Source organism: Choristoneura fumiferana, chromosome 9, assembly GCF_025370935.1.
Source record: "Choristoneura fumiferana chromosome 9, NRCan_CFum_1, whole genome shotgun sequence".
Classification (NCBI taxonomy): Eukaryota; Metazoa; Arthropoda; class Insecta; order Lepidoptera; family Tortricidae; genus Choristoneura; species Choristoneura fumiferana.
This window is the reverse complement of record NC_133480.1, coordinates 11,334,402-11,358,186: the sequence shown is the minus strand read 5'-3', so window position 1 is coordinate 11,358,186 and position 23,785 is coordinate 11,334,402. Positions and strand designations below refer to the sequence as shown.

Below are 23,785 nucleotides of genomic sequence, written 5' to 3'. Positions count from 1 at the left end.
AAAAAATTATGAACGCACTTTAAAAGTAATAAAAGTGTGCTTGTGTGCGTGTGTGTGTCAAGCTAAAACGGCTGGACGTATTTTTGATGAAATTTTGTATGTAGATAGCTGGACATCTGGAATAACACATAGGCTACTTTTTATCCCGACATTTCCACGGGATAGGGATAAAATAAAATCTTGAAATTTCAACCAGTGGGTTAAGATAAGAGTCATGAAATTTGCCACTGTTTTTATAATGCAACGCCAATAAAGTCCACGACGTAAATTTGTGAATACGGGATTTTAGTAAAATCCCGGAATTTCAATTTAACTGTTGGATCTAATATTAAAGCGTTGTATGCCGCGGGGCGGGGCGCTGTAAACACTGGTAGTTAGTTACATGTGTCGACGCCGGAGGGCAGGCTCCCGCCGTGCAGCGCGCGCGCGGAGACGGGCGCGTGGTGGCGGCGGCGCGGCGCGGGCTCTGCGGCCAGCGCGGCCACGAGGTCCTGCAGGCTGTTGGAGTGCGCGAGCGCGCGCCGGCCGCGGGCCGCGCGCCGCACCCGCCCCGGCAGCCGCGCCGCCGCCTCGCACGCCTGCTCGTCCTGCTCCACTTCCTCGAGGAGCTCCTGAAAACACACGCCCCACCACGCGCGTACAGATCTGCAACTTGGGGAATAGTACATTGTGCATTAAGGGGCGTAAGAAGGGGATTACTAACGAGAGCCTATTAGAAGCCCGACGCCTTTACGCCGGCTTATAATGACGAGTTTGTAATCCCCTTACGGCCCGTGAATCCCGTGATACACACAATGATTTTCATCACATACATATTTAAGAGGAAAAAAATGCAAAAAGTTAAATTATTTTGTGTCACTTAACAGCTCGGCAAAAGAAGGACGCTAAGAAAACAACTGAATAAAATAGTGAATACCCGCCAATACAGGGGGCTACTACAAAATTCGAAAATCGAAGTTCGTATCGTATCGTACCGTCCCTCTCACTCTCGTATTAAATAATATTAGCATCAGCAAAGCGATACGAACTTCGATTTTCGAATTTCTTAGTAGCCCCCTGATTGACACTTTTTTGAGTCGTCTACCATAGATAATGCTAAGAACTGTTTTTTGTTTACAATTTTAATGGTCTTACGGCCAGATTTATTCCAATTTGCTAAAAAATATTTAGGTACTAAAATTATTGCAAAACAATTTGATATTTAAAAATATACAAAAAAATGAAGTTTCATGAAACGTGGAAATTTTTTATGATGTAAATTGGGCTACAGCTAAGTTTAAAAAATGTAAATAAAACGTTGGCTGACTTGAAACCTTTTTAGTCTGAAATGACGTACCTACTTACTGTTTAAAACTAAAGACGTAATTAACTCCCTTGAGAAGAAAAACGATAGGTACGCAAATCCATAATTCCCACGGGAACAATTGGGCCCACTGTCATTTAGTATACAGGCATGGAATAACATTATTGACGAGCAAGTGTGATGAAAACTTTTGTTTAATGACGTATGTACTACTAGATTAATATTACTTTCTTTTCTTTTGAAATTTATGGGTGTGCCTGCAATAAAAGGAATTATTATTGTTATTATTATGTTTTACAACAAAATATTATATTTTTAAGTGATTTGTGTTTATTATTACGAAATATTTGAAGCTACTTGGAGATATATATTTTTTTGTGCTTTCAAGACAAGTATGTTTTTTATAAAATATTGGCCTGAAACATTCATGGCGTGGAATGGAAAAAAGCAAATGTCACCGTACCCGAGCTAACCGAAAAGATATAGATAACGAAGCACTTGCACAATAACAAGTTAAGCCGCCGTGTACGCTAGCCAACGCATTTAGCTAAAATAGCGTGATAACCACCTTAACCTTTCGTAACCTCAGCGTTTGCTAAAGTAGTTTTTATTACCAAGATAACAGACTAGTTTAACACAAAATTAAATTATATTTCTCGACTTCCTTCTTCGCAATTAGGTTTACAATTTGTAACTTGCACGGACATTTAAAAGGAAGGGTAAATAAAACTATTGATCTGGCAACACTATCCATCGTCTTGTCCGGTGTGCTGCCATATTTCTCTCATTCTGTTTTTCCGTGCTGCAGCTGCAGCCTTCGCACGTGTCCGGTAGTAAGAAAAACTACCTTCATATTTTAAAAATTGTTCTTATTTTTCGATCTCGCCAATGGCGAAAAGAAAACGAAAAAGTGATTCAAATACGGCAATAAAAGAAAAATAAGAAAATTTTGCCCGAGAACGTTTTAGGGAAAGCTATTCATAAAGATATAGCATCGAGGTGGCAAGAAATATTAGCTAAAGGCCTTCCTAAGGAAGTTATAGATAAATTAATGAAGGAATACTTAATCCCCACTAACTGTGACCTTTTGCTCGCACCAGTCCTAAACCCCGAGGTGAAGGCGGCTCTGTCAGATGCTATGGTCAAGCGAGATGCTTCTTCGTTCGCAATCGCAAAACAAAATCAAATTGGCATCGCATTAGCTGCCCTCTCTCAGGCGATAGAAGTAATTATTAATAAGAAGACGGCAACGACAAATATTCTTAAACCTCTCAGTGATGCTTGTCGCATTTTGTGCGATAGTCACCACAGCAACACGAGAACTCGGCGAGGCTTTGCAATGTCAGCCATTAATAGCGACATAAAGGAAACACTTGGAAACAAATAGAGATACATTTTTGTTTGGTAGCAATGTTTCCGAGAATGTAAAATCCGCTAAGTCTATCAAACGCTCCGCAACCGATTTAAAGCAGGCGACAAATTTTAATGTTATTAATAAAAATAATTTTAACAAAAATAAAAACCGACCAAACCGTTTAGCACGCGGCGCTAGAACCAGAGGTACGACACTGCGCTCGTCTCAAGAATTTACTGGCGGCTCGTTACTGACGATCCTGTTATTCTAACCTGGATACAAGGTTACTAGATTATTTTTGTGACTACCCCCGTTGATTACAGTATACCAGTTGTGCACCCTAAATCCAAACAAGAACATGTCGATTTTTGTACCATTAAGTACACAGTCTTTACTTAATTATGCCATCAGAATGTTCTCACACTAAAGACGAATTCCTTTCAAGTGTTTTTCTTGTACCCAAGCAGTTAGAACGCTATTAATATCTGTCTATTGAATAATGATGATTTTGAACAAAAAAGAAATATTCCGAAAAATTTAAAGAGTGACTTAACTTGGTGCTTAGATAACATCATTAATAGTTACAATTCATTTTGGTTTAATGATTTCAAGAAAGAAATATTTTCCGATGCATCTGGGAGGAGCGGTTGGGGCGCCTTCTGCAATGGAGAAGAAGCCTCGGGTTTTCGGAAACAAGATGAAGTCAATTCACATATTAATGCAGAGCTAAAAGCAGCTTTTTTCGCATTAAAAATATTTGCCGAAAAAATGTACGATTGCGAAATCTTGCTGAGAATTGATAATATTATGGCAATATCATGCATTAATAGGATGGGTAGTATAAAGTATCAACATTTCAATAATATAATATCTCGCGAAATATGAGACTGGTGCGAAAGGCGAAAAATAACGGTTTTTGCCTCTTATATAAATACCAAAGACAATTACGAAGCTGTTATTTATGAAATCGCGAAAAAAGTTTACCGACACTGAATGGGAGTTGAGTGACATTGCGTACCAAAAAATTGACAATCACTTCGGCATAGCGGATATCGACTTATTTGCTAGTCGCGCAAATACAAAGTGTACCGTATATATTTCGTGGAAGAACCATCCTGACGCATGGGTTTTGATGCGTTTACCTACAATTTCGTGGTCAAAAATGTTCTTTTACGCCTTTCCACCATTTTCAGTAATATTAAAAATGTTACAAAAAATTATATCCGATGAAGCCGAAGGTATAGTAGTCGTGCCATATTGGCCGACACAACCTTGGTTCCCTTTGCTTAAAAAGTTGTCGATTTCTGAATCCCTACATTTCGGGCCCAATATAAATCTTTTGTCATCTCCTTTCAGATCAGCCCACAGTCTACACAAGACTTATCCTGGTTGCCGTCAAATTATCCGGCAAGCGCTATTAAAACAATCAATGTCATCTAGGTAGGTCCGTAGATATCATGTTAGCATCGCTTGCAGAGAACACAATTATATAAGCAGTACGATGTTTGCATTTGATGATGGATAGAATTTTGCAATAAGAACAAGTGTGATTATTTCAGTTCGTCAGTTGTTACGATTATAGATTTTTTAACCATAACCTTCGATAAAGGTGCAAAATATGGTACAATTAATTCATATAAATCAGCTTTATCACTTAGGTTCTATTGTAAGCGACCCTAAAATACAACGGTTCATGAAGGGCGTGTATAGACTAAGACTCACTGCTCCAAAGTATAGAGGTAGTTTAACATGGAACCCCAATGTGGTTCTAACCTATTTAGCACAAAAATGGCTAAAGAAAAACTGTTACTTTGTTGGCATTGGTAACTGCTCACAGGGTTCAAACCCTTTCGTTGAATAACATACAGTCGTGGCCCACTAATTTAGGACAAACACATTTACATAACTCGATACAGAACAGACAACTATAATTTGCAAATTTAAGCACAATAAAAATAATGAATGTTACTTAAAGATTTATCATGAATACAGGTACTAGCAAAATACTTTTGTTAGAACAATCTGGTCTGGCAGCTTGTACTATTATAAGGAAACGATTGAACGAAGCGAATTTATTTGGTAGGATAGCTCGCAAGAAACTATTAGTCAACAAGAAAAACAGAGCTGCAAGGGTTAAATTTGCAAAAGAACACAAAGACTGGATTTTGACTCAGTGGAAGCACGTGTTATGGTCTGATGAAACTAAAATAAATAGAATAGGATCTGACGCTCATATCTACGTACGCCGACCACCAAATACGGCATTTAATCCCAAGTACACTACTGTAACAGTGAAATATGGCGGAGGGAATATTAAATTATGGGGTTGTTTTTCTTGGCATGGCGTGGGACCATTGGTGCGAATTGACGGTATTATGACTGATCATGTGTACAGAGACATTTTGGAGAGCACCATAATGCCATACGCTGAAGAAAATTTACCAATTGTTTGGGAATTTCAACAAGACGACCCCAAACACACTGCGTAATCTGTAAAGGACTGGTTCCATCGTAATTCTGTTTCTGTAATGACTTCGCCCTCCTGCAGTCCAGATCTCAACCCTACAGAGAACCTTTGGAACGACGTCAATTTTTTTTTCTAGCCAATGAAAATATTAGAAATGTAAACGAACTTTATGAGGCGACACTTGAAGCATGGAGATCTATACCTGTAGAAAGATGCAGAGCCCTAGTGGAGTCTATGAGGAAAAGATGTCTAGCAGTGCTACAGAATAAGGGATTTTTTTTTCATCATCCCAGCCTATATACGTCCCACTGCTGGGCACAGGCCTACTCTGAGAACAAGAGGGCTTGGGCCATAGTTCCCACGCGGGCCCAGTGCGGATTGGGAACTTCGCACGCACCATTGAATCGCTTCGCAGGTTTGTGCAGGTTTCCTCACGATGTTTTCCTTCACTGCAAAGCTCGTGGTAAATTTCAAATATAATTCCGCACATGAATTTCGAAAAACTCAGAGGTGCGAGCCGGGGTTCGAACCCACGACCCTCTGCTTGAGAGGCAATAGGTCGAACCACTAGGCCACCACGGCTTCAGAATAAGGGATACCCTAGCAAATATTAACATAACTTCAGCAATGTCCTTTGTTATTCATGTGTTTTCGTTTCCGTGCTTAATTAGTGTGCCAGATTATTTTTCTATGTCATGGGATAAGTTAATTTCAAATGTCTTTTTTTATTATTATCTATATTTTTTTTGCTGTTAAAACTTCTTTTAATCAACTTCATATATACTTAAATTAAGTAATAGTTAAACAATATAAATAAAAATTTCAATATTAAAATACAACTTAGCAGTTTTATAAAAAGTATATATAATAGTAAGGCTGTTCTTAATTAGTGGGCCGCGACTGTACATGTATATGGTAGTGAGGAGAATATTATAAAAATCCCAGATTTGATAAAAACGTCAAGGGTTAATTCTTCACGACCTGTGCTCAAACTCCCTTTCTTTGATGAAAGGCCTGAGATTTGCCCAGCCAGGAGCCTAGTGTGTTACATGGAAAAAACAAAACGTTTACGACAAATAAACCAAATCTTTCTTTTCATTAGTTGCCTTGCCCGTCTCCATTTTAAAAAAATTCTTGTCAACGCTTGAGCCACTGGGTAAAAGAAACCCTTCAAAGCAGTGGCATTGATACAAGCGTGGTCAGCGCGCACAGCGCTCGCCACGCGGCCACTTCCACTGCCAACAGACTTGGGGTCAATATTGAGACCTATAAGAAAACTGCCGGCTGCAGTGAGGCATCGTCAGTTTTCGCAAAGTTTTATAATAAGGAGATAGTAAATGATCCGAACCAGTTCGCTAGACTTATTCTTTTATGTAATAATTAAGTCCTAACTTACTATGTCTCATACATACCCATGATTACGTTTTTGAATTTTTTTTCTCTTCTTTTTATATTGAAAGAATGATATTATAATGTAGAACAAATACGAATAAAAGTAATCTAAACTGATCATGCTTCTATTTATTTTGTTATTGTAATTGCATTCTAATTAAAACTCTGAACATCCTACAAATTGTAAACCTAATGGCGAAGAAGGAAGTCGAGAAATATAATTAGTGATTAAACGAACTTACCTGTAAGTGAAGTTCGATTACAATTATATGATCGACTTCCTTCGAAGCAATTACTAATAACCCACCCTCTCTATTATAGTAAAAAAGAACCCAATACCCAAAAAATAAATAATAATAATTCAGCACTCCATACTGAATGAGAGAAATATGGCATCAGACCGGACAAGACGATGGATAGTGTTGCCAGATCAATAGTTTTTTTTATCTTCCTTTTAAATGTCCGTGCAAGGCTATAGCGTGGGATACCAGCTACAAATTGTAACCTAATTGCTTCGAAGGAAGTCGATCATATAATTGTGATCGAACTTCACTTACAGGTAAGTTCGTTTAATCACTAATTATATTGTCAGGATCTATAAAGCACGTTATTTTAATGAACTTCGCAATCAACTTAAATACTTAAAGATGACGAAGCCCGGTTTTCAAGAATGTTCTGTAATGTTGGCTACACACGGACAGGCCTGGCCAGAGAGTTAGATCGGACTAAAGGTAACAATCCGCGTCAGCGACTGTCACCAAAACGCGGAACACACCGGTCGCGCTTCCGGCTTCATCAGGCTATCCGGCCATCTAATGATATTTGATTTGACAAGACTGCCATTGCCATAGAACGCGTCTTCAAAATTATATGCTAGAAAGAGAAAGAGGAACAGGAATTAATACAATTTGGCCGGCTGATCTGATGGACTACTACGAAACTCTAAAATCGAAGTTCGTATCGCACCGTCCCTTTCACTCGCGTATTAAATGACAAAGCGTCAGCGGGACGGCAACATACGAAGTTTGAGTTTTGCACTTCGTGGTATAAAAAAAAAAAAATTTAAAATTTAAAAATGAGAAGCGCTGTGGCAGGCGGGTCTCTTACTCTATTGAAACCTATTGAAAGAGAACATCGCGCGATTCGCGCAGACGTCAAGCCGTGCACATGCGTGACTTAGCGGAGGCCCTAAGCCAGCATGAAGCGATGAGTCTAACGTATGTACCTTGAACAGGCTGCTCTTGCCCTCACGATCCTTCGGACACTTGTAGGTGATGGCCTCATCCAGCAGAGCGCGAAGCTGTCCGTCGTCCAGAGTCTCCACGTGCTTGTTGTTCTGCAACAACCAAATTAACCATTTAAAATTCCATGACTGGTTCACATCACAACCAACACAGACACTAACTTTTATTCGGGGGTAAAGAAATGGTATTCAGTACAAGAGTAGGTACTTGACTTAGCGGACGAGTTAAAAAATTTGGCAAAATTTCTGGAAAGGAACATTCCGCCTTTCCGCCATTAAGGGGCTACAAGAGGTTTTCATCGATTTTTGACAAGTTTTGAATCGTATCTCCTACTTTTGCACTACAGATAGAATTATAAGTCAAATGGCTACCGGTTCTGCAATCTTTTATATCCATTTTTGTCTACCGGATTAAAAAAAAATGAATACTTAATTTTGTATGACTTTTTTTAAACATTGTCTAAAAAAACACTTATTTCGTATCTCTATTGACGTGAAAGATCGAACACGTCTTAGACGTCTCTAAAAACGTGTCTAGGGTTTTCATTTGAAACTAATTAACACAAAAGTTATGGCCAGAAAACCAGTTTTTTGGCCTAAAATTGTTCAAATTTGATGCCAAATATCTCGAAGACAATGAACTTTGAAGTAAATATGGGACACTATATTGCTTAAAGCCGTTGTTGTTAATATAATATGCTACAAAAAACATTAGAAAACTAAGGAATTCAGATCGAAGGTCATTGGGGCATGGGACCCCCTTAATGTTCGTACAGATAAATTCGAATCTCGAGATCAGTAAGCAACTATTTCACATGTTCATATACACATACATCACATGTTCTATATGTATTATAAATAGTATAAATTTACCTTTCTCCATTTCGGGTTTGTTCGAATAAAAATAAGCATATTAAATAAATATACAGACAGACGAATTAAAAATATACTTAGGGAGAGTATCTAAATAATGCAATCGCTCACGCCAAGCCGCGGTGACGCGGTGTCACCACCGTAGTCAACGATAGCATATAACAGAATAAGTTACTTTGGATTGAAACAGACATTTATAAATTTAACAATAATTAGTAGAGAACCAGTATTAAGAAACTAATGGCATTACGATGACATTATGAACCTATGTAATTATTGACGTCTCTTGTGAAAATAATTAATACTTAATAATAATAAACTATCTCATTTATTTAATAATTGCCATTGCCAACACTAGACATTGTGATAAGGTAAGTATACAAAAAATGACTGTATAGATCAATTACCCAAAATTATCTTTCCCGGTATTTTTACGGTTCCATACCTCAGTCGACAAAAACGGAACCCTTATTTATAGGATTACGTTGTTGTCTGTCCACCTGCCAAAAACCTTTTTATAAGGAACACTTGGAGGTATATAATAATTATCAAGCAGTCAGGTCTGCTACATGGAGCAGTGAAAATCTCTAACTTCTAAGTCAACATAATTAAACTCAAGTTTTTTTGTTTTTTTTTTTTTACTCATACCGTTTCATCATTAATCTTGGTAAATAGTTTGAATAAAGGTATAAGGTATTTGAAAACATAGGGCAGGGCTAAGAAGTTATAAAGCCCAGTGCCTTTAGTGTAACTTTTCGGCTACAAAATACGTTTCGATCGCGTTCGCGTTAAAATCTCAATTTATATGAAAACACGAACAGCGCCTCTAGCGGAACGTTTGCAATGTTCATGTTTCCATACAAATTGAGATTTTAACGCGAACGCGATAGAGACGTATTTAGTGTAAGTTTTCGGTACAAAATACGTCTCGATCGCGTTCGCGTTAAAATCTTTGAATTGAGATATCGCCAAAACACTGGATGAACAACAACCCAGGGAACAAGCAGGTTTCAGATCGGGATACTGTACGATTGATCTATTTATTAGATCTATTATTTTGGTGATCGAACTTTGATGATCAAACTAATTTAGGATACAGGTTTATATTAAACTGACTCATACTTAGAGACAGATTTGATTAATTTGATGATCAATATATTTCTTAGGGATATATATAATAATTAGGGTATCGCAGTTTAGTGACAAATCTAAATTTAAGTGACAGAAAATATAGATCCCGTAAATAAGTAATTAATAAAACAAAACAGCAGTTACAATAATGTCAAGGTTAGAAAGTTATTAACGGCCTCTCTTATCAAATGGACTTCAATGCGCGAGCAAGGCGCTTTCGGTCAGTAATGTCACAATCAACAAGTTCAGTATTACTTTAATACTACACTCGAAGCAAAAATTTATTCGTAAAACGTGATGAGAAAAACTTAAATTACGCGAGATACCTAATTGGGCTGGAAAATTGTGTAATTTTCCAGCCGAATGGATGCTGAATCGGTCTATCCAAGGTCATGAAATAATACTGGGCCCAGCAAAAATATGTCAGCGGAATGTTCAATTGTTCACCTTGGGTCAGCTCAGCACGTCGATGCCGATAGTCACGCCACTTACCCGCCGGGCCCATTTCCTAAAAAATGTCGCATTAACGGAATATCACCCGCACCCCGACACAAAGTGCCACACGAAAGCCTCAAACATTGGTCGGTGTAACGAAACATTACGCGTTGTATAGAAAGACAAATAGAGCGTTAAAAATTTCACTCGATAAGAGAATGTTACATAACGAGGAATTTATCAATATTTACAAGCGAATAGAATAGGTGGATTCAGTTGTGTCGGGTTTTGTTTCGCGATAGTCGTGGTTTCGGTCGGGCCGGGCAGCGACGCGGCCGGCATAATTAGCGGTTCAAGATAACGCGCCGGTCGTCACCGCTGCCTCCCGCATGGAGGTCATAAATTCACGCCACGTTGTGTGGACACATGCCAAAAATCCCGAACTGCTGACGAGTTGCGAGACACACTGTCTCTTTTCCTGCAGCGCAAACGACGAAGCGCTCTTGGGAGAACAGTATCACCGAAAAATCTGAATTTTTGATTCGAGATGTATTTAGGTAGTCAAGAATTTGATGCCGTACATTTTAAACACTGACCAAAACGTATGGAAGCGATTTTGTCAATCACAATTAACAAGTCCTGTAAAGTCCAATGGTCTGCTGAAAGAATCATGATTCATTTTAAGACACGTTTACCAATTAACAATAAATGACGCAATAATTAAAACGCAGAGAATTAGGAGCGCAGAAAAGTTGTAAAATTGCATCCATTAAGTATCGGCTCTGATTGCGAGAAACGAACAACAAGGGATTTTTTATTTAAGTAAAGCTTTACAAGCAAATCGTGAACTAAAAAAATATAAAAAATAGAAAGAAAAGTAAAAAAAAAACTAAGTCACGTCCGACCTAGATTTGAACTCTCCTCCAGTTTACAAGTCCAACCATTATACCGCTGAACCACCATGCTGATTGATAATAACAGAGCTATCGAAATTACTGATTTTTTGCGCGTGAAATATTCGTTAGAATAATTAGATAAATTGTTTGCCCGCGTTATAAATAAATAGTAAATAAAAAAATATATAACAAAAAATTTAACCGACTACAAAAAACCATGAAAATAATTTTCTACCAGTCTGAAGTCGGTCGGTGCCTCAGCACGAACCAGCAGGAGTGGACCTATAGCCATTTACCTCACCTACGCACTTTATTTTGGGCTTCAATCACTCCTCCTGGCTCGTGCTGAGGCACCGACCGACTTCAGACTGGAAGAAAATTATTTTCATGGTTTTGTGTAGTCGGTTAAATTTTTTGTTATATATTATTATTTTTACTCTTTTTAGTGTTAATAATCTAAGATACAATAGTTTAATATGAACTGCTCGTCACCTTCTACAAAAGATTGCTTTTTCCGAAGCAGAGCCGTTCATTATTGAGGAGTCGACCTATGGTGCTTCACCACCCGTTTTAACATATGCATTACGAGGAGCATAAACTGCTTAGCAACTGTGTCAAAGTAATTAAACTTCAACCCGTGAAATACTTGTTATTTAGTAGTAGCTCCGATGGTCTACTGTGGTCTTCGTCATCAGTTCCACTTCACCAAATGATGATTTTTAAGAGCAAATGCACGAGTTACTTCTAAATATATCCAATTTAATATAGGTGTCCCTACAAAATTTGAACAGTTCCCTCAATTTCCTTAAGATCCAATCATCAGATCCTGATTTGGTGCTTATGGGACCTAATTGAACACATTCCCAGACGAACGCAAAAAAAAAATCAAATCAGTTCATAAATGACGGAGTTCTGAGGTAACAAACATTAAAAAATATATATATACAACCGAATTGATAATCTCCTTTTTTGAAGTAGGTTAACAAGAAGTGCTCATCTAAAGATATAACTATAACATTAATGCTAAAATTATCAACTAGGTACTTTGGGTAAATCGTATATTATGTTTAATCACATACAAAATACATAATTTTACCCGTAACCAACAAGTACTAATCTAAAAACCATCGATCGAGGGAAAACTCAATTTGCTTTTGTATTCAGACAGTGGTTCCTTCGCACGCGCTGGTTCTAGACAAGGGTGTTTCAATTTACTTAGCGGCTAATTGGTCTGGTATCGCGAAAATTAATTGAGTTAATAATAATAACATCATATAAAACTACTTCAAAAATACTTTCACAAGAACTAATTAATTAATAATTAATATCTCATCATTACTCAACGCGTCGTCACTTTTTCATTGCCGGAACTATCTGTTGCATATTAATATATACGTCCATCCAAAGACGGGCATATCAGCTAACAATGACTATGTCAGTCGTTATCTCTGCTTACTCACGTTAGAATGACATCGGCGTATGCCGCCGAACGAAATACGAATATGCCTATTGTAGTAACGTAATGTAATTAAATTAGCGATGAATGCGAGATGCACCGCGGGGGGCGGTCGGTGGGCGGATGGAGTGCGTCGTGATTGTTGTGAAGGTGGGCGGCGGCACTGACGTCAGCGGAGCGAGCCCTCGGCGGCTGTGCCGGAGTCCCGGCGCCGGCGGGAGCTCCCGGGGTCAGGGTCGGACCACCGCGGGATCGATGGCGCGCCCTTGCTGCTTATAAGTACAACGCATTTCCGCCTATTCTCGCTATCTACAGATTTACACTCGGCCTGCAGAACTAACTGTTGCGCGCTTACGAAACAGACGCGATTGCGACTAACGGTATCACGCTTCGTACAATCACCCTTGCATTTAAACTTTAAAGTCATTTAAATCCGGCCTTTCGTAAATATACATTTCCCGAATACTTTATACCGGTAATGAAATGAAATGATTTACAATGACAGGATACCTAAACTAAATGAATCGGTCGAACATCCATGGTTTTTACCGGAATAAACGATTCGTTAAGCAGATATATAGGTAACTGTACCATTTGGATTGCAGGAGCTAAATACACTGGAGACAGGCCAGCATCAGCAGTTTTGGAACTTACAATAACCTGCAGTGTTGGAATTACGCCAGAAAATTCTTTAATTTTTCTGGAATACATACTGCTTTTCTGGAGACACGTCAGATACCTATAATCGATTAAACAACAATGGACGTACAATCTAATTACATGCTCTGATTAGTCTGAATACTCTTGATTGAAACGAACCTATGAAATTGACCAAAATATACTCAATTATCGTATTCTGGACAGCGTAGAGCAGAATATGATCTTGGATAAATAGACAGCGTGAAGTGTTGAAAGTTAGGCAATCTTCGAACTATTTTATTTATACACGTGTACAATATTTACGATAATTTTTATTTACGATACGATATTTTCTTTTTGTAAAATATCAAACGTTCAAATTAACTACTAGGACTACTAAAGCGATGAGAATTCTCATATACCCTAGAAGACAGCTTGATTCTCGAATGTGTGGCCGTTGTAACTTGTCAAAAGCAAGAATTTATTATTTATGACTTTAAGAGCACCATTAGTTCTAGAAATTAGCCAGTTTTCACCCATTGAACTTTAAATCTTCCAACCACACACTTGCCAACTAGATTAGACCGTGATATATTATATTTAATACGAGCTCTTGCTAGCGAGTTCAATCAGTAAAGAATTCGTTAATTGCTATCCCGAAGAAACTAGGTATGCAATTTTTCGGAAAAAAACTATCCTATTTCCTTTCCTGGATCTCAAACTATCTCAATACCACATTTCATCTAAATCGGTTCAGCAATTTAAGCGCAAAGAGATAACAGACATATAGATAGATGCACAGAACAGCAGAGTTACTTTCTCAATTATAATATTAGTAAGGAAGTAAGGATACAACGGATATTATTTGCTATCAATATCAGTTTTTTATTATTAATTAACTACATTATTACTATGTTGTGTTGCGCGGAAAGAAATGAGGAAACCAAAACCGACATCCTTGTAACTGGCTAGAGGAAAGAGGTTTACTTACGGTGCGGTTGGGCAAATATGTTAATTAATAAATAACCTATCATTGTTTCAACTAAAATATCTCAAACAGATGGACTTTATGCTTATGTAATTATCCCCCGACGCAAAAATAGGGGTGTAATAAGTAAGTATGACGGTAAAGTCTGTCTGTCTGTGGCATCATAGCTCTCAAACGGATGGATCAATTTCGATGCGGTTTTTTTACGTGAAAGCGAGTTTCCTTTTGGTGGTTCTTAGCTATTATTGATAAAAATCGGTCCAGCCGTGTTTGAAACATTGAATTTTGAAATGACAATGTCGAGGGTTTTTCAACTCCTGAATGTTGACGTGCTTCATCTTTGTAATTTTTTGTTTGATCGACCGAAGAAAAAATAAGTACAGTTATTTCCATTATTTCCAACATTTTTTGATACTCTGGACCTGGACCGAATAGAATATTTTTTATTAAGGAAACTATCAAATTTCTAATGCCTGCTCGATATTCACTCAAAACCAACCAAAATTAAATAGATATCGTCACTACTTTGAAAAAAATCTCGTATCTAAAATCAATATGTCAACAAAATTTAACCTTGAGTGACCTTGATAAATTGTTCATAAAGTGCACTCGGAACAATTATCTATTTTTAGGTACGTGTTTTTTTATAAATAGTGACGATATGTACTTCAGGAAATGATTCAGGATATGCATTAAATTTCATAAATAATTGCATGAAAGAAACAGGGTTAGGTTTTCAAAATGATGAGTGTTTTTCCAAACCCTAGTTAGGTACATTATAAATAAACAAATATATTGTCACTACTTTTAAAAATACTCGTATCTCTAGCTCGATAAGTTCTCTGAGTGAACTTTATGAATGAACAATATTTCATGGGTCAATCTTTTTGATGTATTGATTTGAGATACGTCATTTTGCAAAGTAGTGACGATATAACTATGTAATGACAGATTTTGAGAAATCATTAAGGGGCTGTTTCACCATCCATTGATTAGTGTTAACTGACGGTTAAATGTGATGCCGTCTCCGCCTATTCGAACAAAACAAATAGAGACGGCAACACATTTAACCGTCAGCTAACATTAATCAAGGGATGGTGAAACAGCCCCTAAATGTATTAAAAAATAGCAAAATACATTTATTACATAGTGCAGCCAGTTCTTAGTGCAATTAATTAGTAAGTTACTTACGCTAATACATAGTATAGCTATAGATAGCTAATACATAGCATAGTTATAGGTACGCTCATAATAATAATAATAATAATAATAATAAATCTTTATTGTTCAAAACACATGTATAATTATAATATGAACCCTAGACTGTGGTAGTTTTCACTGTGTTACAGTCTCCAGTAGATACCATTATCATGAACATAGATTCATTGTTAAGAACAAACAGACTATCAATTTGGAAAAAAAAAAAAAGAAGACCATTAGGACAAATTAACCATCACCACCACTTGTACGTACATCATATTGCGTGCGTGCGCGTGTGTGTGCGTGCGTGCGTGTGTGTGTGTTCGTGTGTGTGTGTGTGTGTGTGTGTGTGTGTATGTGCGTGTGTGCGTGCGTGCTTATGTGCGTGTGTGCGTGCGTGCGTGTGTGTGTGTGTGTGTGTGTGTGTGTGTGTGTGTGTGTGTGCTAAATTCAGGGCGCAGAAAGGCTCCTAGATAGGAGGTTTTCAGTCTCGTCATAATCCATCTTACTTAACCATATCCATACAGTCTTCTTAAAGCCATGATTAGAAATGACTTAATTTATTCCGATATTCCCACGGGATAGGGATAAAATCTCGAAACAACAACCGCTGGGTAGAGTCATGAAATTTGACACGATTGTTTTTAATGTAATGTTAATGAAAACCACAATTTAATTTTCGGGAATACCCACGGGAATTTATAAAAAACCAGAAATTTCAATTCAACTACTGGATTTAACGATTTACGTGTGCGAAGCCGCGGGTAAACACTAGCATTGCAGAACATTATTTAATGAAGTGGAAAAAAACAACTTTCCATGCCTACAACTCCTAATGATGTTCAATTGTGTTATCTAAGTAGGTTGGGTTTGGGTATGAAAGCACCAATCAACATCATGCACTTATTATGTCCAGAATTTCGCGACATATTTGGCAAGATGTTGCCACTAAATACGACAAAAGCTGTGCTAATTCAAAGCATGAAGATAGTGAGAGTGAGTTATAATATAACTAGACTGCCTGCGGTTTTGCACGTGTAAACCATTAATTCAGGAAGTAGAATTGGAATTCCAAGATTTTACTGAATTCCCAAAAATTTGATAGGTAATGGATTTTTCATCACACTTGCTCGTCAATGATGTTATTCCATGCCTGTATACTATAGGACAATGGCCTCAATTGTTCCCGCGGGAATTATGAATTTACGTATAGTTTTCCTCCCCAAGGGAGTTATGACTTTAGTTTTAAAAAGTTAGTATGTACGTCATTTTAGGCTAAAGAGGTTTAAGGTCAGCCAACGTTTTATTTACATCTTTAAAACTTTGCTATAACCTAATTTTACACCATAAAAATTTGCCACGCTTCATGAAACTTCGTTATTTTTATATTTTAAATTTATATCAAATTGTTTTGCAACAATTTTAGTAAATATAATTTTTTTACCATGTTGGAATAATCTGGCCGTAAGAACATTCGAATTCTAAACAAATCACGGTTCTTAGTATTATCTATGGTAGATGACTTGAAAAAGTGACAATCAAGGGGGCTACCACGAAATTTGAAAATCTAAGTTCATATCGTTTTTCTGACGCTAATAATAATATTATTTAATACGAGAGTCAGAGGGACGGTACGATACCAACTTCGATTTTCGAATTTTGTAGTTTTCCGTCTTGAACACAAAATAATTCAATTTTTTGCATTTTTTTCCTCGCAATGTAATGAAAATCATTGTGTATCACGGGCTGTAAGGGGATTACAAACTCAGGTCATTAAAAGCCCTCCGCCTCGTCGGGCTTCTAATAGACTCTCGTTAGTAATCCCCTTCTTACGCCCCTTAATGCACAATGTATTATTATTAACGTTGCGTATACAACCACCTACACCTATACCTGCGCTGCGCTGCACTGAAATTTCTCTAATCCTAGCGTTTGAAATTTAGGGATTTTATTCCGAGCTCGTGGGAATATCGGGAAAATCGGGATATGTATGACGTAGCCTATGTGTTGTTCCAGACAACCAGCTATCTACATAGGTACCAAATATTATAAAAAATCTGTCTGGCCGTTTTTCAGCGTGAAAGAATAACATATACAAAAATCCCGTAGATTTTCGAAAAATTACATTGACGTTGTAAATTGCGTTGCATTTAAAGTTGGTTAATCGATCCCGTAGAATATGTATTCCAGCCTATCTATTCCAAGTTCAACTATCCATAATTTCATCCAAATCCGATCAACGTTTTAGCATGAACGTAGCCAATGTGATATTCCAGAAGTTCAACTATCTACACACTCAATTTCATATCCGATCATCCGTTTTAGCGTGAAGGAGTAGTAAGTCAAAGTGTGTGTTGTGTTAGTATAGTACAGACAGCCTGGGTGATAGGTAAATGTAACCTGACGCTTCTGCCTTTTACTTTGTAATGAAATCCGAACCATTTGGATAGTGTATTGCTTTACACGCTTTGAGAAAGTTTGTTCAAATTAGGTACAGTAAATCCCACACTCGTGTAGTTACTACAAATAAGTTTGAAATTCTAATATTCACAGTATTTCTTTGAATTACCAACATAATTAACGTGTTCTATTAACGCCTATGATGTAACCCTCTAATTAAAATGCCTACATTATTACGTCTGACGAAAATAATATGTAGCAAGTGAAGTAATAACTTTTCCAATTGTAATTACACCATTTATCCAAAAAAAAATGTAGCCCACTGAACTTCATTATCTACTTAGTACCTACTTTAAAATGAACGAGTAATGAATTAATGATAAAACAACATTTCTTCACTAATGTATAAAACAACACATCAAACATTTTACCTGTTGAAAGATGGTAGAAAGTTAACTACACTAACTACAATAGGCAATAATGTAGTCATTACGACATTACTCCACATCCCACAGAGGCTCACATTGCGAGTTGTGATAAAATAACAATTAATTAGCCACGCTGAATTAGAAAGTCGTGAATGTGGTCGAAAATGTTAATGTGTGTATAACACCTCCATTTTTAGGGTTCCATAGCCAAAATGGCAAAAACGGAACCCTCATAGTTTCGCCATGTCTGTCTGTCTGTCCATCCGCGGCTTTGCTCAGGGACTATCGATGCTAGATAACTGTAATTTTGCACGAATATAATAATATATATATGTAAACTATGCCGATAAAATTAGAGTTCCATAGACGTAAAGTGGGAGTGATTTTTTTTTCTCATCGACCCTTGTAGTATGGGGTATCGTTGAATAGGTCTTTTAAAATCATTAGGGGGTTGCTAAAACGATTTTTCGATTCAGTGATTTGTTTGCAAAATATTCCTTTAAAGTGCAAATTTTCATTAAAATCGAGCGTCCCCCTCCCCCCTTCTAAAATCTAAACCGGTGGGTGGAAAAATTTGAAAAAATTCAGGATGGTAGTGAGTATATCAAACTTACAAGGAAAACTAAAACGGTTAAGTTTTCTTGAGAATTAGTAGTAGAGTAAATAGCAGCTTAAGGTATAAAATATACCTAAACTTGGAATATTCCGTACAAAATACGAAATCATTAGAAATTTACTTAATTTTTTCGTAATGGCTACGGAACCCTTTTTCGGGCGTGTCCGACACGCTCTTGGCCGGTTTTTCTTAAGTTTTTTTTGTTACCTCAGAACTTCGTCATTTATGAACAGATTCGAAAAATGTCTTTTTCGTTCGTCTAGGAATGCCTACAATTAGGTCCCATAAGCACCAAATCAGGATCTGATGCTTGGATCCTAAGGAAATCGAGGGAACTCTTCAAATATTGTAGGGACACCTATGGTAATTTGAAACAAAGAAAGAAAGAAAATATTTAGTAGTAACTTGTGCATTTGCTCTTGAAAATCATAATTTGGTGAAGTGGAACTGATGATGAAGGCCAGCAGGAGTGGTTGAAGGCCAATATATAGTATGTAGGTGAAGAAGGCTTCTAAATAGGCTCAGTTGCTCAGCAATGACGTGAATGACGTGTCGATATAGGTTAAGCTTTTTGTAATTTTGTCATGTATATGCTATTTTTTATTTATGTTATTTCAAACACAATACTTGTATTGTTTTTTTGAATAAATATATGAATATGAATATGAATATATGAAAGCTTTGGAGAGCTATGCGTGGGTTTTCTCTACGTAGTCTACGGGATCAAATCAGAAATGAGGAGATACATAGAAGAACGAGGGTCATCAACATAGCCAAGCGAATTAGCTCATTGAAGTGGCAATGGGCAGGCCATATAGCACGGAAAACAGATGGCCGTTGGGGCCGAAAAGTTCTCGAGTGGAGGCCGCGGATTGGCAAGCGCAGCGTAGGACGTCCACCGACGAGATGGACGGATGACCTGGTTAACGCCGCGGGTTCACGGTGGATGCAAGCCGCTGCTAACCGAGGCAACCGGAGGTCTATGGGGGAGGCCTATGTCCAACAGTGGACGTCCTACGGCTGAAATGATGATGATGAGGTGAAGTAGATGACTATAGGTCCACTCCTGCTGAGGCACCGACTTCAGACTGGTAGAAAATTATTTTCATGGTTTTTTTGCAGTTGGTTCAATTTTTGTTATAAATATTTTTTTCTAAAACAAATTTTATCAGTGTACCTACCTAGGTACAGTAAACTACAAAGATATTGGATATAGATTGACACAGCCAAAATTACAAAAATATGTATACCTCCACAACCTTAATGTTGGTTGTTCTACATATTTTTGTAACATTGGCCATCCTGATCTCTTTGTAATTGTCTGTATGGTCACAAGCGTTAATTTGAGACCCATTTTGTCAAAAATCCTTTGAATTATCATACAAAATGACAGAGATATTCGACTTGACAAAATGAAACTAACCATACTAACACTAGGTATTAAGAACCATTCACTAACAAAGCAACCCTGACACTTCTCTACAAAATATGTAAAAAAGGGGGAATAAAAAGGCTTTTTATTTTATTTTTATTTATTATTGACAGCCAGATAGTATAGATGGTTGGAAAAAAATCCACAAGTCCCTACCAGGTGGGCACTTAGAATGGATGGTTGGAAAAAAATCCACAAGTCCCTACCAAATGGTCAGCTAGTATGGATGGTTGGAAAAAAGTCCACAAGTCCCTACCACACGGTCAGCTAGTATGAATGGTTGGAAAATATTCCACAAGTCCCTACCACATGGTCAGCTAGTATGGATGGTTGGAAAAAAATCCACAAGTCCCTACCAGGTGGGCACTTAGAATGGATGGTTGGAAAAAAATCCACAAGTCCCTACCAAATGGTCAGCTAGTATGGATGGTTGGAAAAAAGTCCACAAGTCCCTACCACACGGTCAGCTATTATGGATGGTTGGAAAAAAGTCCACAAGTCCCTACCACACGGTCAGCTAGTATGGATGGTTGGAAAATATTCCACATGTTAGAGGGATAAGTGGACTTATTATTTCCATCTATCAATACCAGTGGAGAAGAAAGGAAAAATATTCCACATATCTCTATCAGGGGGGATACAGTGGTAGGGATAGGTAGAACAGGGGAGATTTTGAATGGTACTGTACTGACTGCAATTCTATAGGTAACCAAGGAATAAAAATTATATAGTTTTGGAATAAAAAAGCTTGTGTTTTATTATTTTAATTATTAATATTATTATTTATAATGCACAGGCCACTTATAGCTGACGCATGCATATCATTGTACACTTGTGTAATTGTGTTTTATAGTTAGCTTTTTCTTCATTCAAATATGTACTCTTTTTTTACTTTCAGAAATCTATCCTTAAATTTTATACTCCAGTACTGTACTACCTAAGGACTGTTCAATTTACTAAGCAGACATGCTTAAGCATACTTAAATAAATAAATAAAAATAAATATCACGGGACAATTCACACCAATTGACCTAGTCCCAAAGTAAGCTTAGCAAAGCTTGTGTTATGGGTACTAAGCAACAGATAAATATTATTATATAGATATAGATAGATACATACTTAAATAAATAAACAACCAAGACCCGAGAACAAACATTCGTATTTTTCATACAAATAACTTAAACTTCAACTTTCACAGGATTTCTATTTTACATGGAATCATGACTAAGCATAGAAAAGGTGAATACAAGATTTAAGAACATTCTTTAACATATCAGAGCAAAGGTAGTTGGTTACATGATTAACTAAACATTCAAAAACTATATTACAATTATTTATTGCATGAGTCATGCAGGTTCAACCACATTTTTTTTTTTATTTCTTAGAAGACAAATAATATTGTGACAGAGTGGTCAGAAACAATGCAACGAAAAGATTTTTGACCCGGCTATGTTTTAGTTGGACATTGAAATATGCCAGGAATACCTTAGTCAGAAAATAAAGATGCTTTTAAATCTTAACAAATTTGATGAGTTTATACTGCCCTCCTAAGCCAAAAGGCGCTGTCTGAATAAAAAAACACTTTTGATTTATACCATGTGGTGCAGAATGTCTTACAACACACAATAGTATTAATAACTTTGTTTTTTTTAAAGATAGTGATAAATATTGGGAAAAAACTAGATATACTAGGTATAAACATAGTGAAAAAAGTTCATACACAGTCCAAGTAAAAATCAATCTTATGTCAATGTTTGTTTGTTTTGTTTTGTTTTATTGTGAGAGGGAGGCAAATGAGCAAGCGGGTCATCTGATGGGAAATGAACACCACTGCTCATCAACTACTCAAGGAGAGTCATTGGTCCATTGCTTTGAGTTGGAAAAACTTTTCTCACTTTTGGAATCATCTACAACTTGCCTATAGGGATTTGAAGTATCACTTCATTTTGGAAAAGCAGTCTCTTGCCCAAAATAGTTTGAAAATCCCTAGACCTTCAAAATAAGATATCAACAACACATCATTATTAAGAGATAGAGAGAGAGAGAGTGTTTCAATATTCAATTAAATTTTATTACAGATAGGAAATCAAAATTATGAAAAAAGATGTTCACATGCTTTTACCCTTTACCTTTTACCTTACCCTTAAATTGATAGTGTACACCACAGCAGCCATGATTCAAGACTATCTTTTTGTATTTTTTTTAAATGTATTTTTTTTTTACTTGGTATAAGGTACAGGAGTCATGATCATTTTTCAAAATAGGCACTTTTATTTTTAAGGTTCACACTAATCTCAAACAAATAACACATTTCAGCCAACTTTGCATCATAGTTAACTTTTAAATTTTTATAGTGACACAGCAAGGTAGTCATAAATCTTGTAATTGTCTGAAAACCTTGACTTAAAATTAGACTGTTTTTGTGATAGGAGCTAAGTTGTACTGTCTTAATGATATTCACTGTACTACTCTGGCAAGCACAGAATCTTACCTCTGCACTAAATAATCTTAAAGCTATGTAGGTAAAATAATTTTTATGGACACTAAAAAGAAGTGTATTTTTCTTCTTTATAACAACAACAAAGGAACTGCCAGTTAGAACGATTGCCGTAACTATCACAAAACCACCACGGAGTATAATAAAGACCTTAGATAATGCAGACTCATGCTCACCATTTGTTTGATAAAAAGTGCAAATTATTTTTGACATTCGAATCCTTCGCCATTTTTTACTTTCTTGCCCACGAAACGTGTAGAATGTCACAAACACAGGACCAAAATTGCGTGTTTACGAAATATTTGCACATGGCGAAGACAAGTATCTACAGCCGGTGATTGAGTCGACAAAGCACTCCGCAGACTTGAAAATTTAAATAAAATGGCAGCAAAGAGGTCAACTTACCTCCACTTCGGCGTTAGCTGTCGAATACGTAGATTTAGTGTCCGAATTGGTTTGATGTTCATTAACTAGATTGTATAAAACTTTAGGATCTTCACAGGGAGTATTGGTCGCACTTTTATCCGGGGCTTTTGGTTCCTTATCATACTCCGGCGGAGGAGCCATCTTAAGGAAGTGCAGTCAGATGACACAAGTCTTATGACTTTACGCACCAGAATCACTGCCTGCCCCTTCAAAATTGTATTTTTCACTACCTAACTAGTAAAACATCATGGTGCAATATTTCTCCTACAACATAATTAAAGTTCTAACAATTAGCAAAACTGAATTCATCATTTTCGACAGATTCCTACTAACATTTTTTTAACGTACGCGACGTCCTCTTGTGGTAAACAGCGACAACTTTGTTTTTTCAACTAGCAATAATAAATTGCGTTTTGTTATATATATTTGGCGCATAAAGTAGGTATTTCATGATTTTGATTGGACGACCAACGTATTTGTGTATTTTTATTTGCTTGATTTGTGCACTTTTGTGTACTTTGTAGTTTTTGTGTTTCGTTCAATCAATCTTAGCTCCTTTCTATCCTTGTTATAAGTTCTGCCAAGTTAGTTTCTTAGCTAAGTTGTGGC

The 23,785-nt window shown here is 36.9% G+C and overlaps 1 protein-coding gene across 7 annotated transcripts in view; it reads right to left on the bottom strand.

The window, feature by feature from the left end:
• The window catches only part of LOC141431261 (uncharacterized), a 34,905-nt gene extending 11,352 nt beyond the window's left edge, over positions 1-23,553 (bottom strand). For 3 of the 7 annotated variants that reach the window (XM_074092363.1, XM_074092364.1, XM_074092369.1), the window contains exons 1-3: positions 23,156-23,553; positions 7,742-7,852; positions 383-611 (exon numbers count right to left, since the gene is read on the bottom strand). In XM_074092363.1, coding sequence (XP_073948464.1) covers positions 383-611; positions 7,742-7,852; positions 23,156-23,317 — 502 coding nt within the window. In that variant the 5' untranslated portion in view covers positions 23,318-23,553. Of the gene's footprint in view, positions 1-382; positions 612-7,741; positions 7,853-8,632; positions 8,782-22,394; positions 22,681-22,926; positions 23,126-23,155 lie in introns of those variants that run through there. The other 4 variants (XM_074092367.1, XM_074092366.1, XM_074092365.1 and 1 more) reach the window with 4 other exon arrangements.
• Positions 23,554-23,785: the final 232 nt, after the last annotated feature.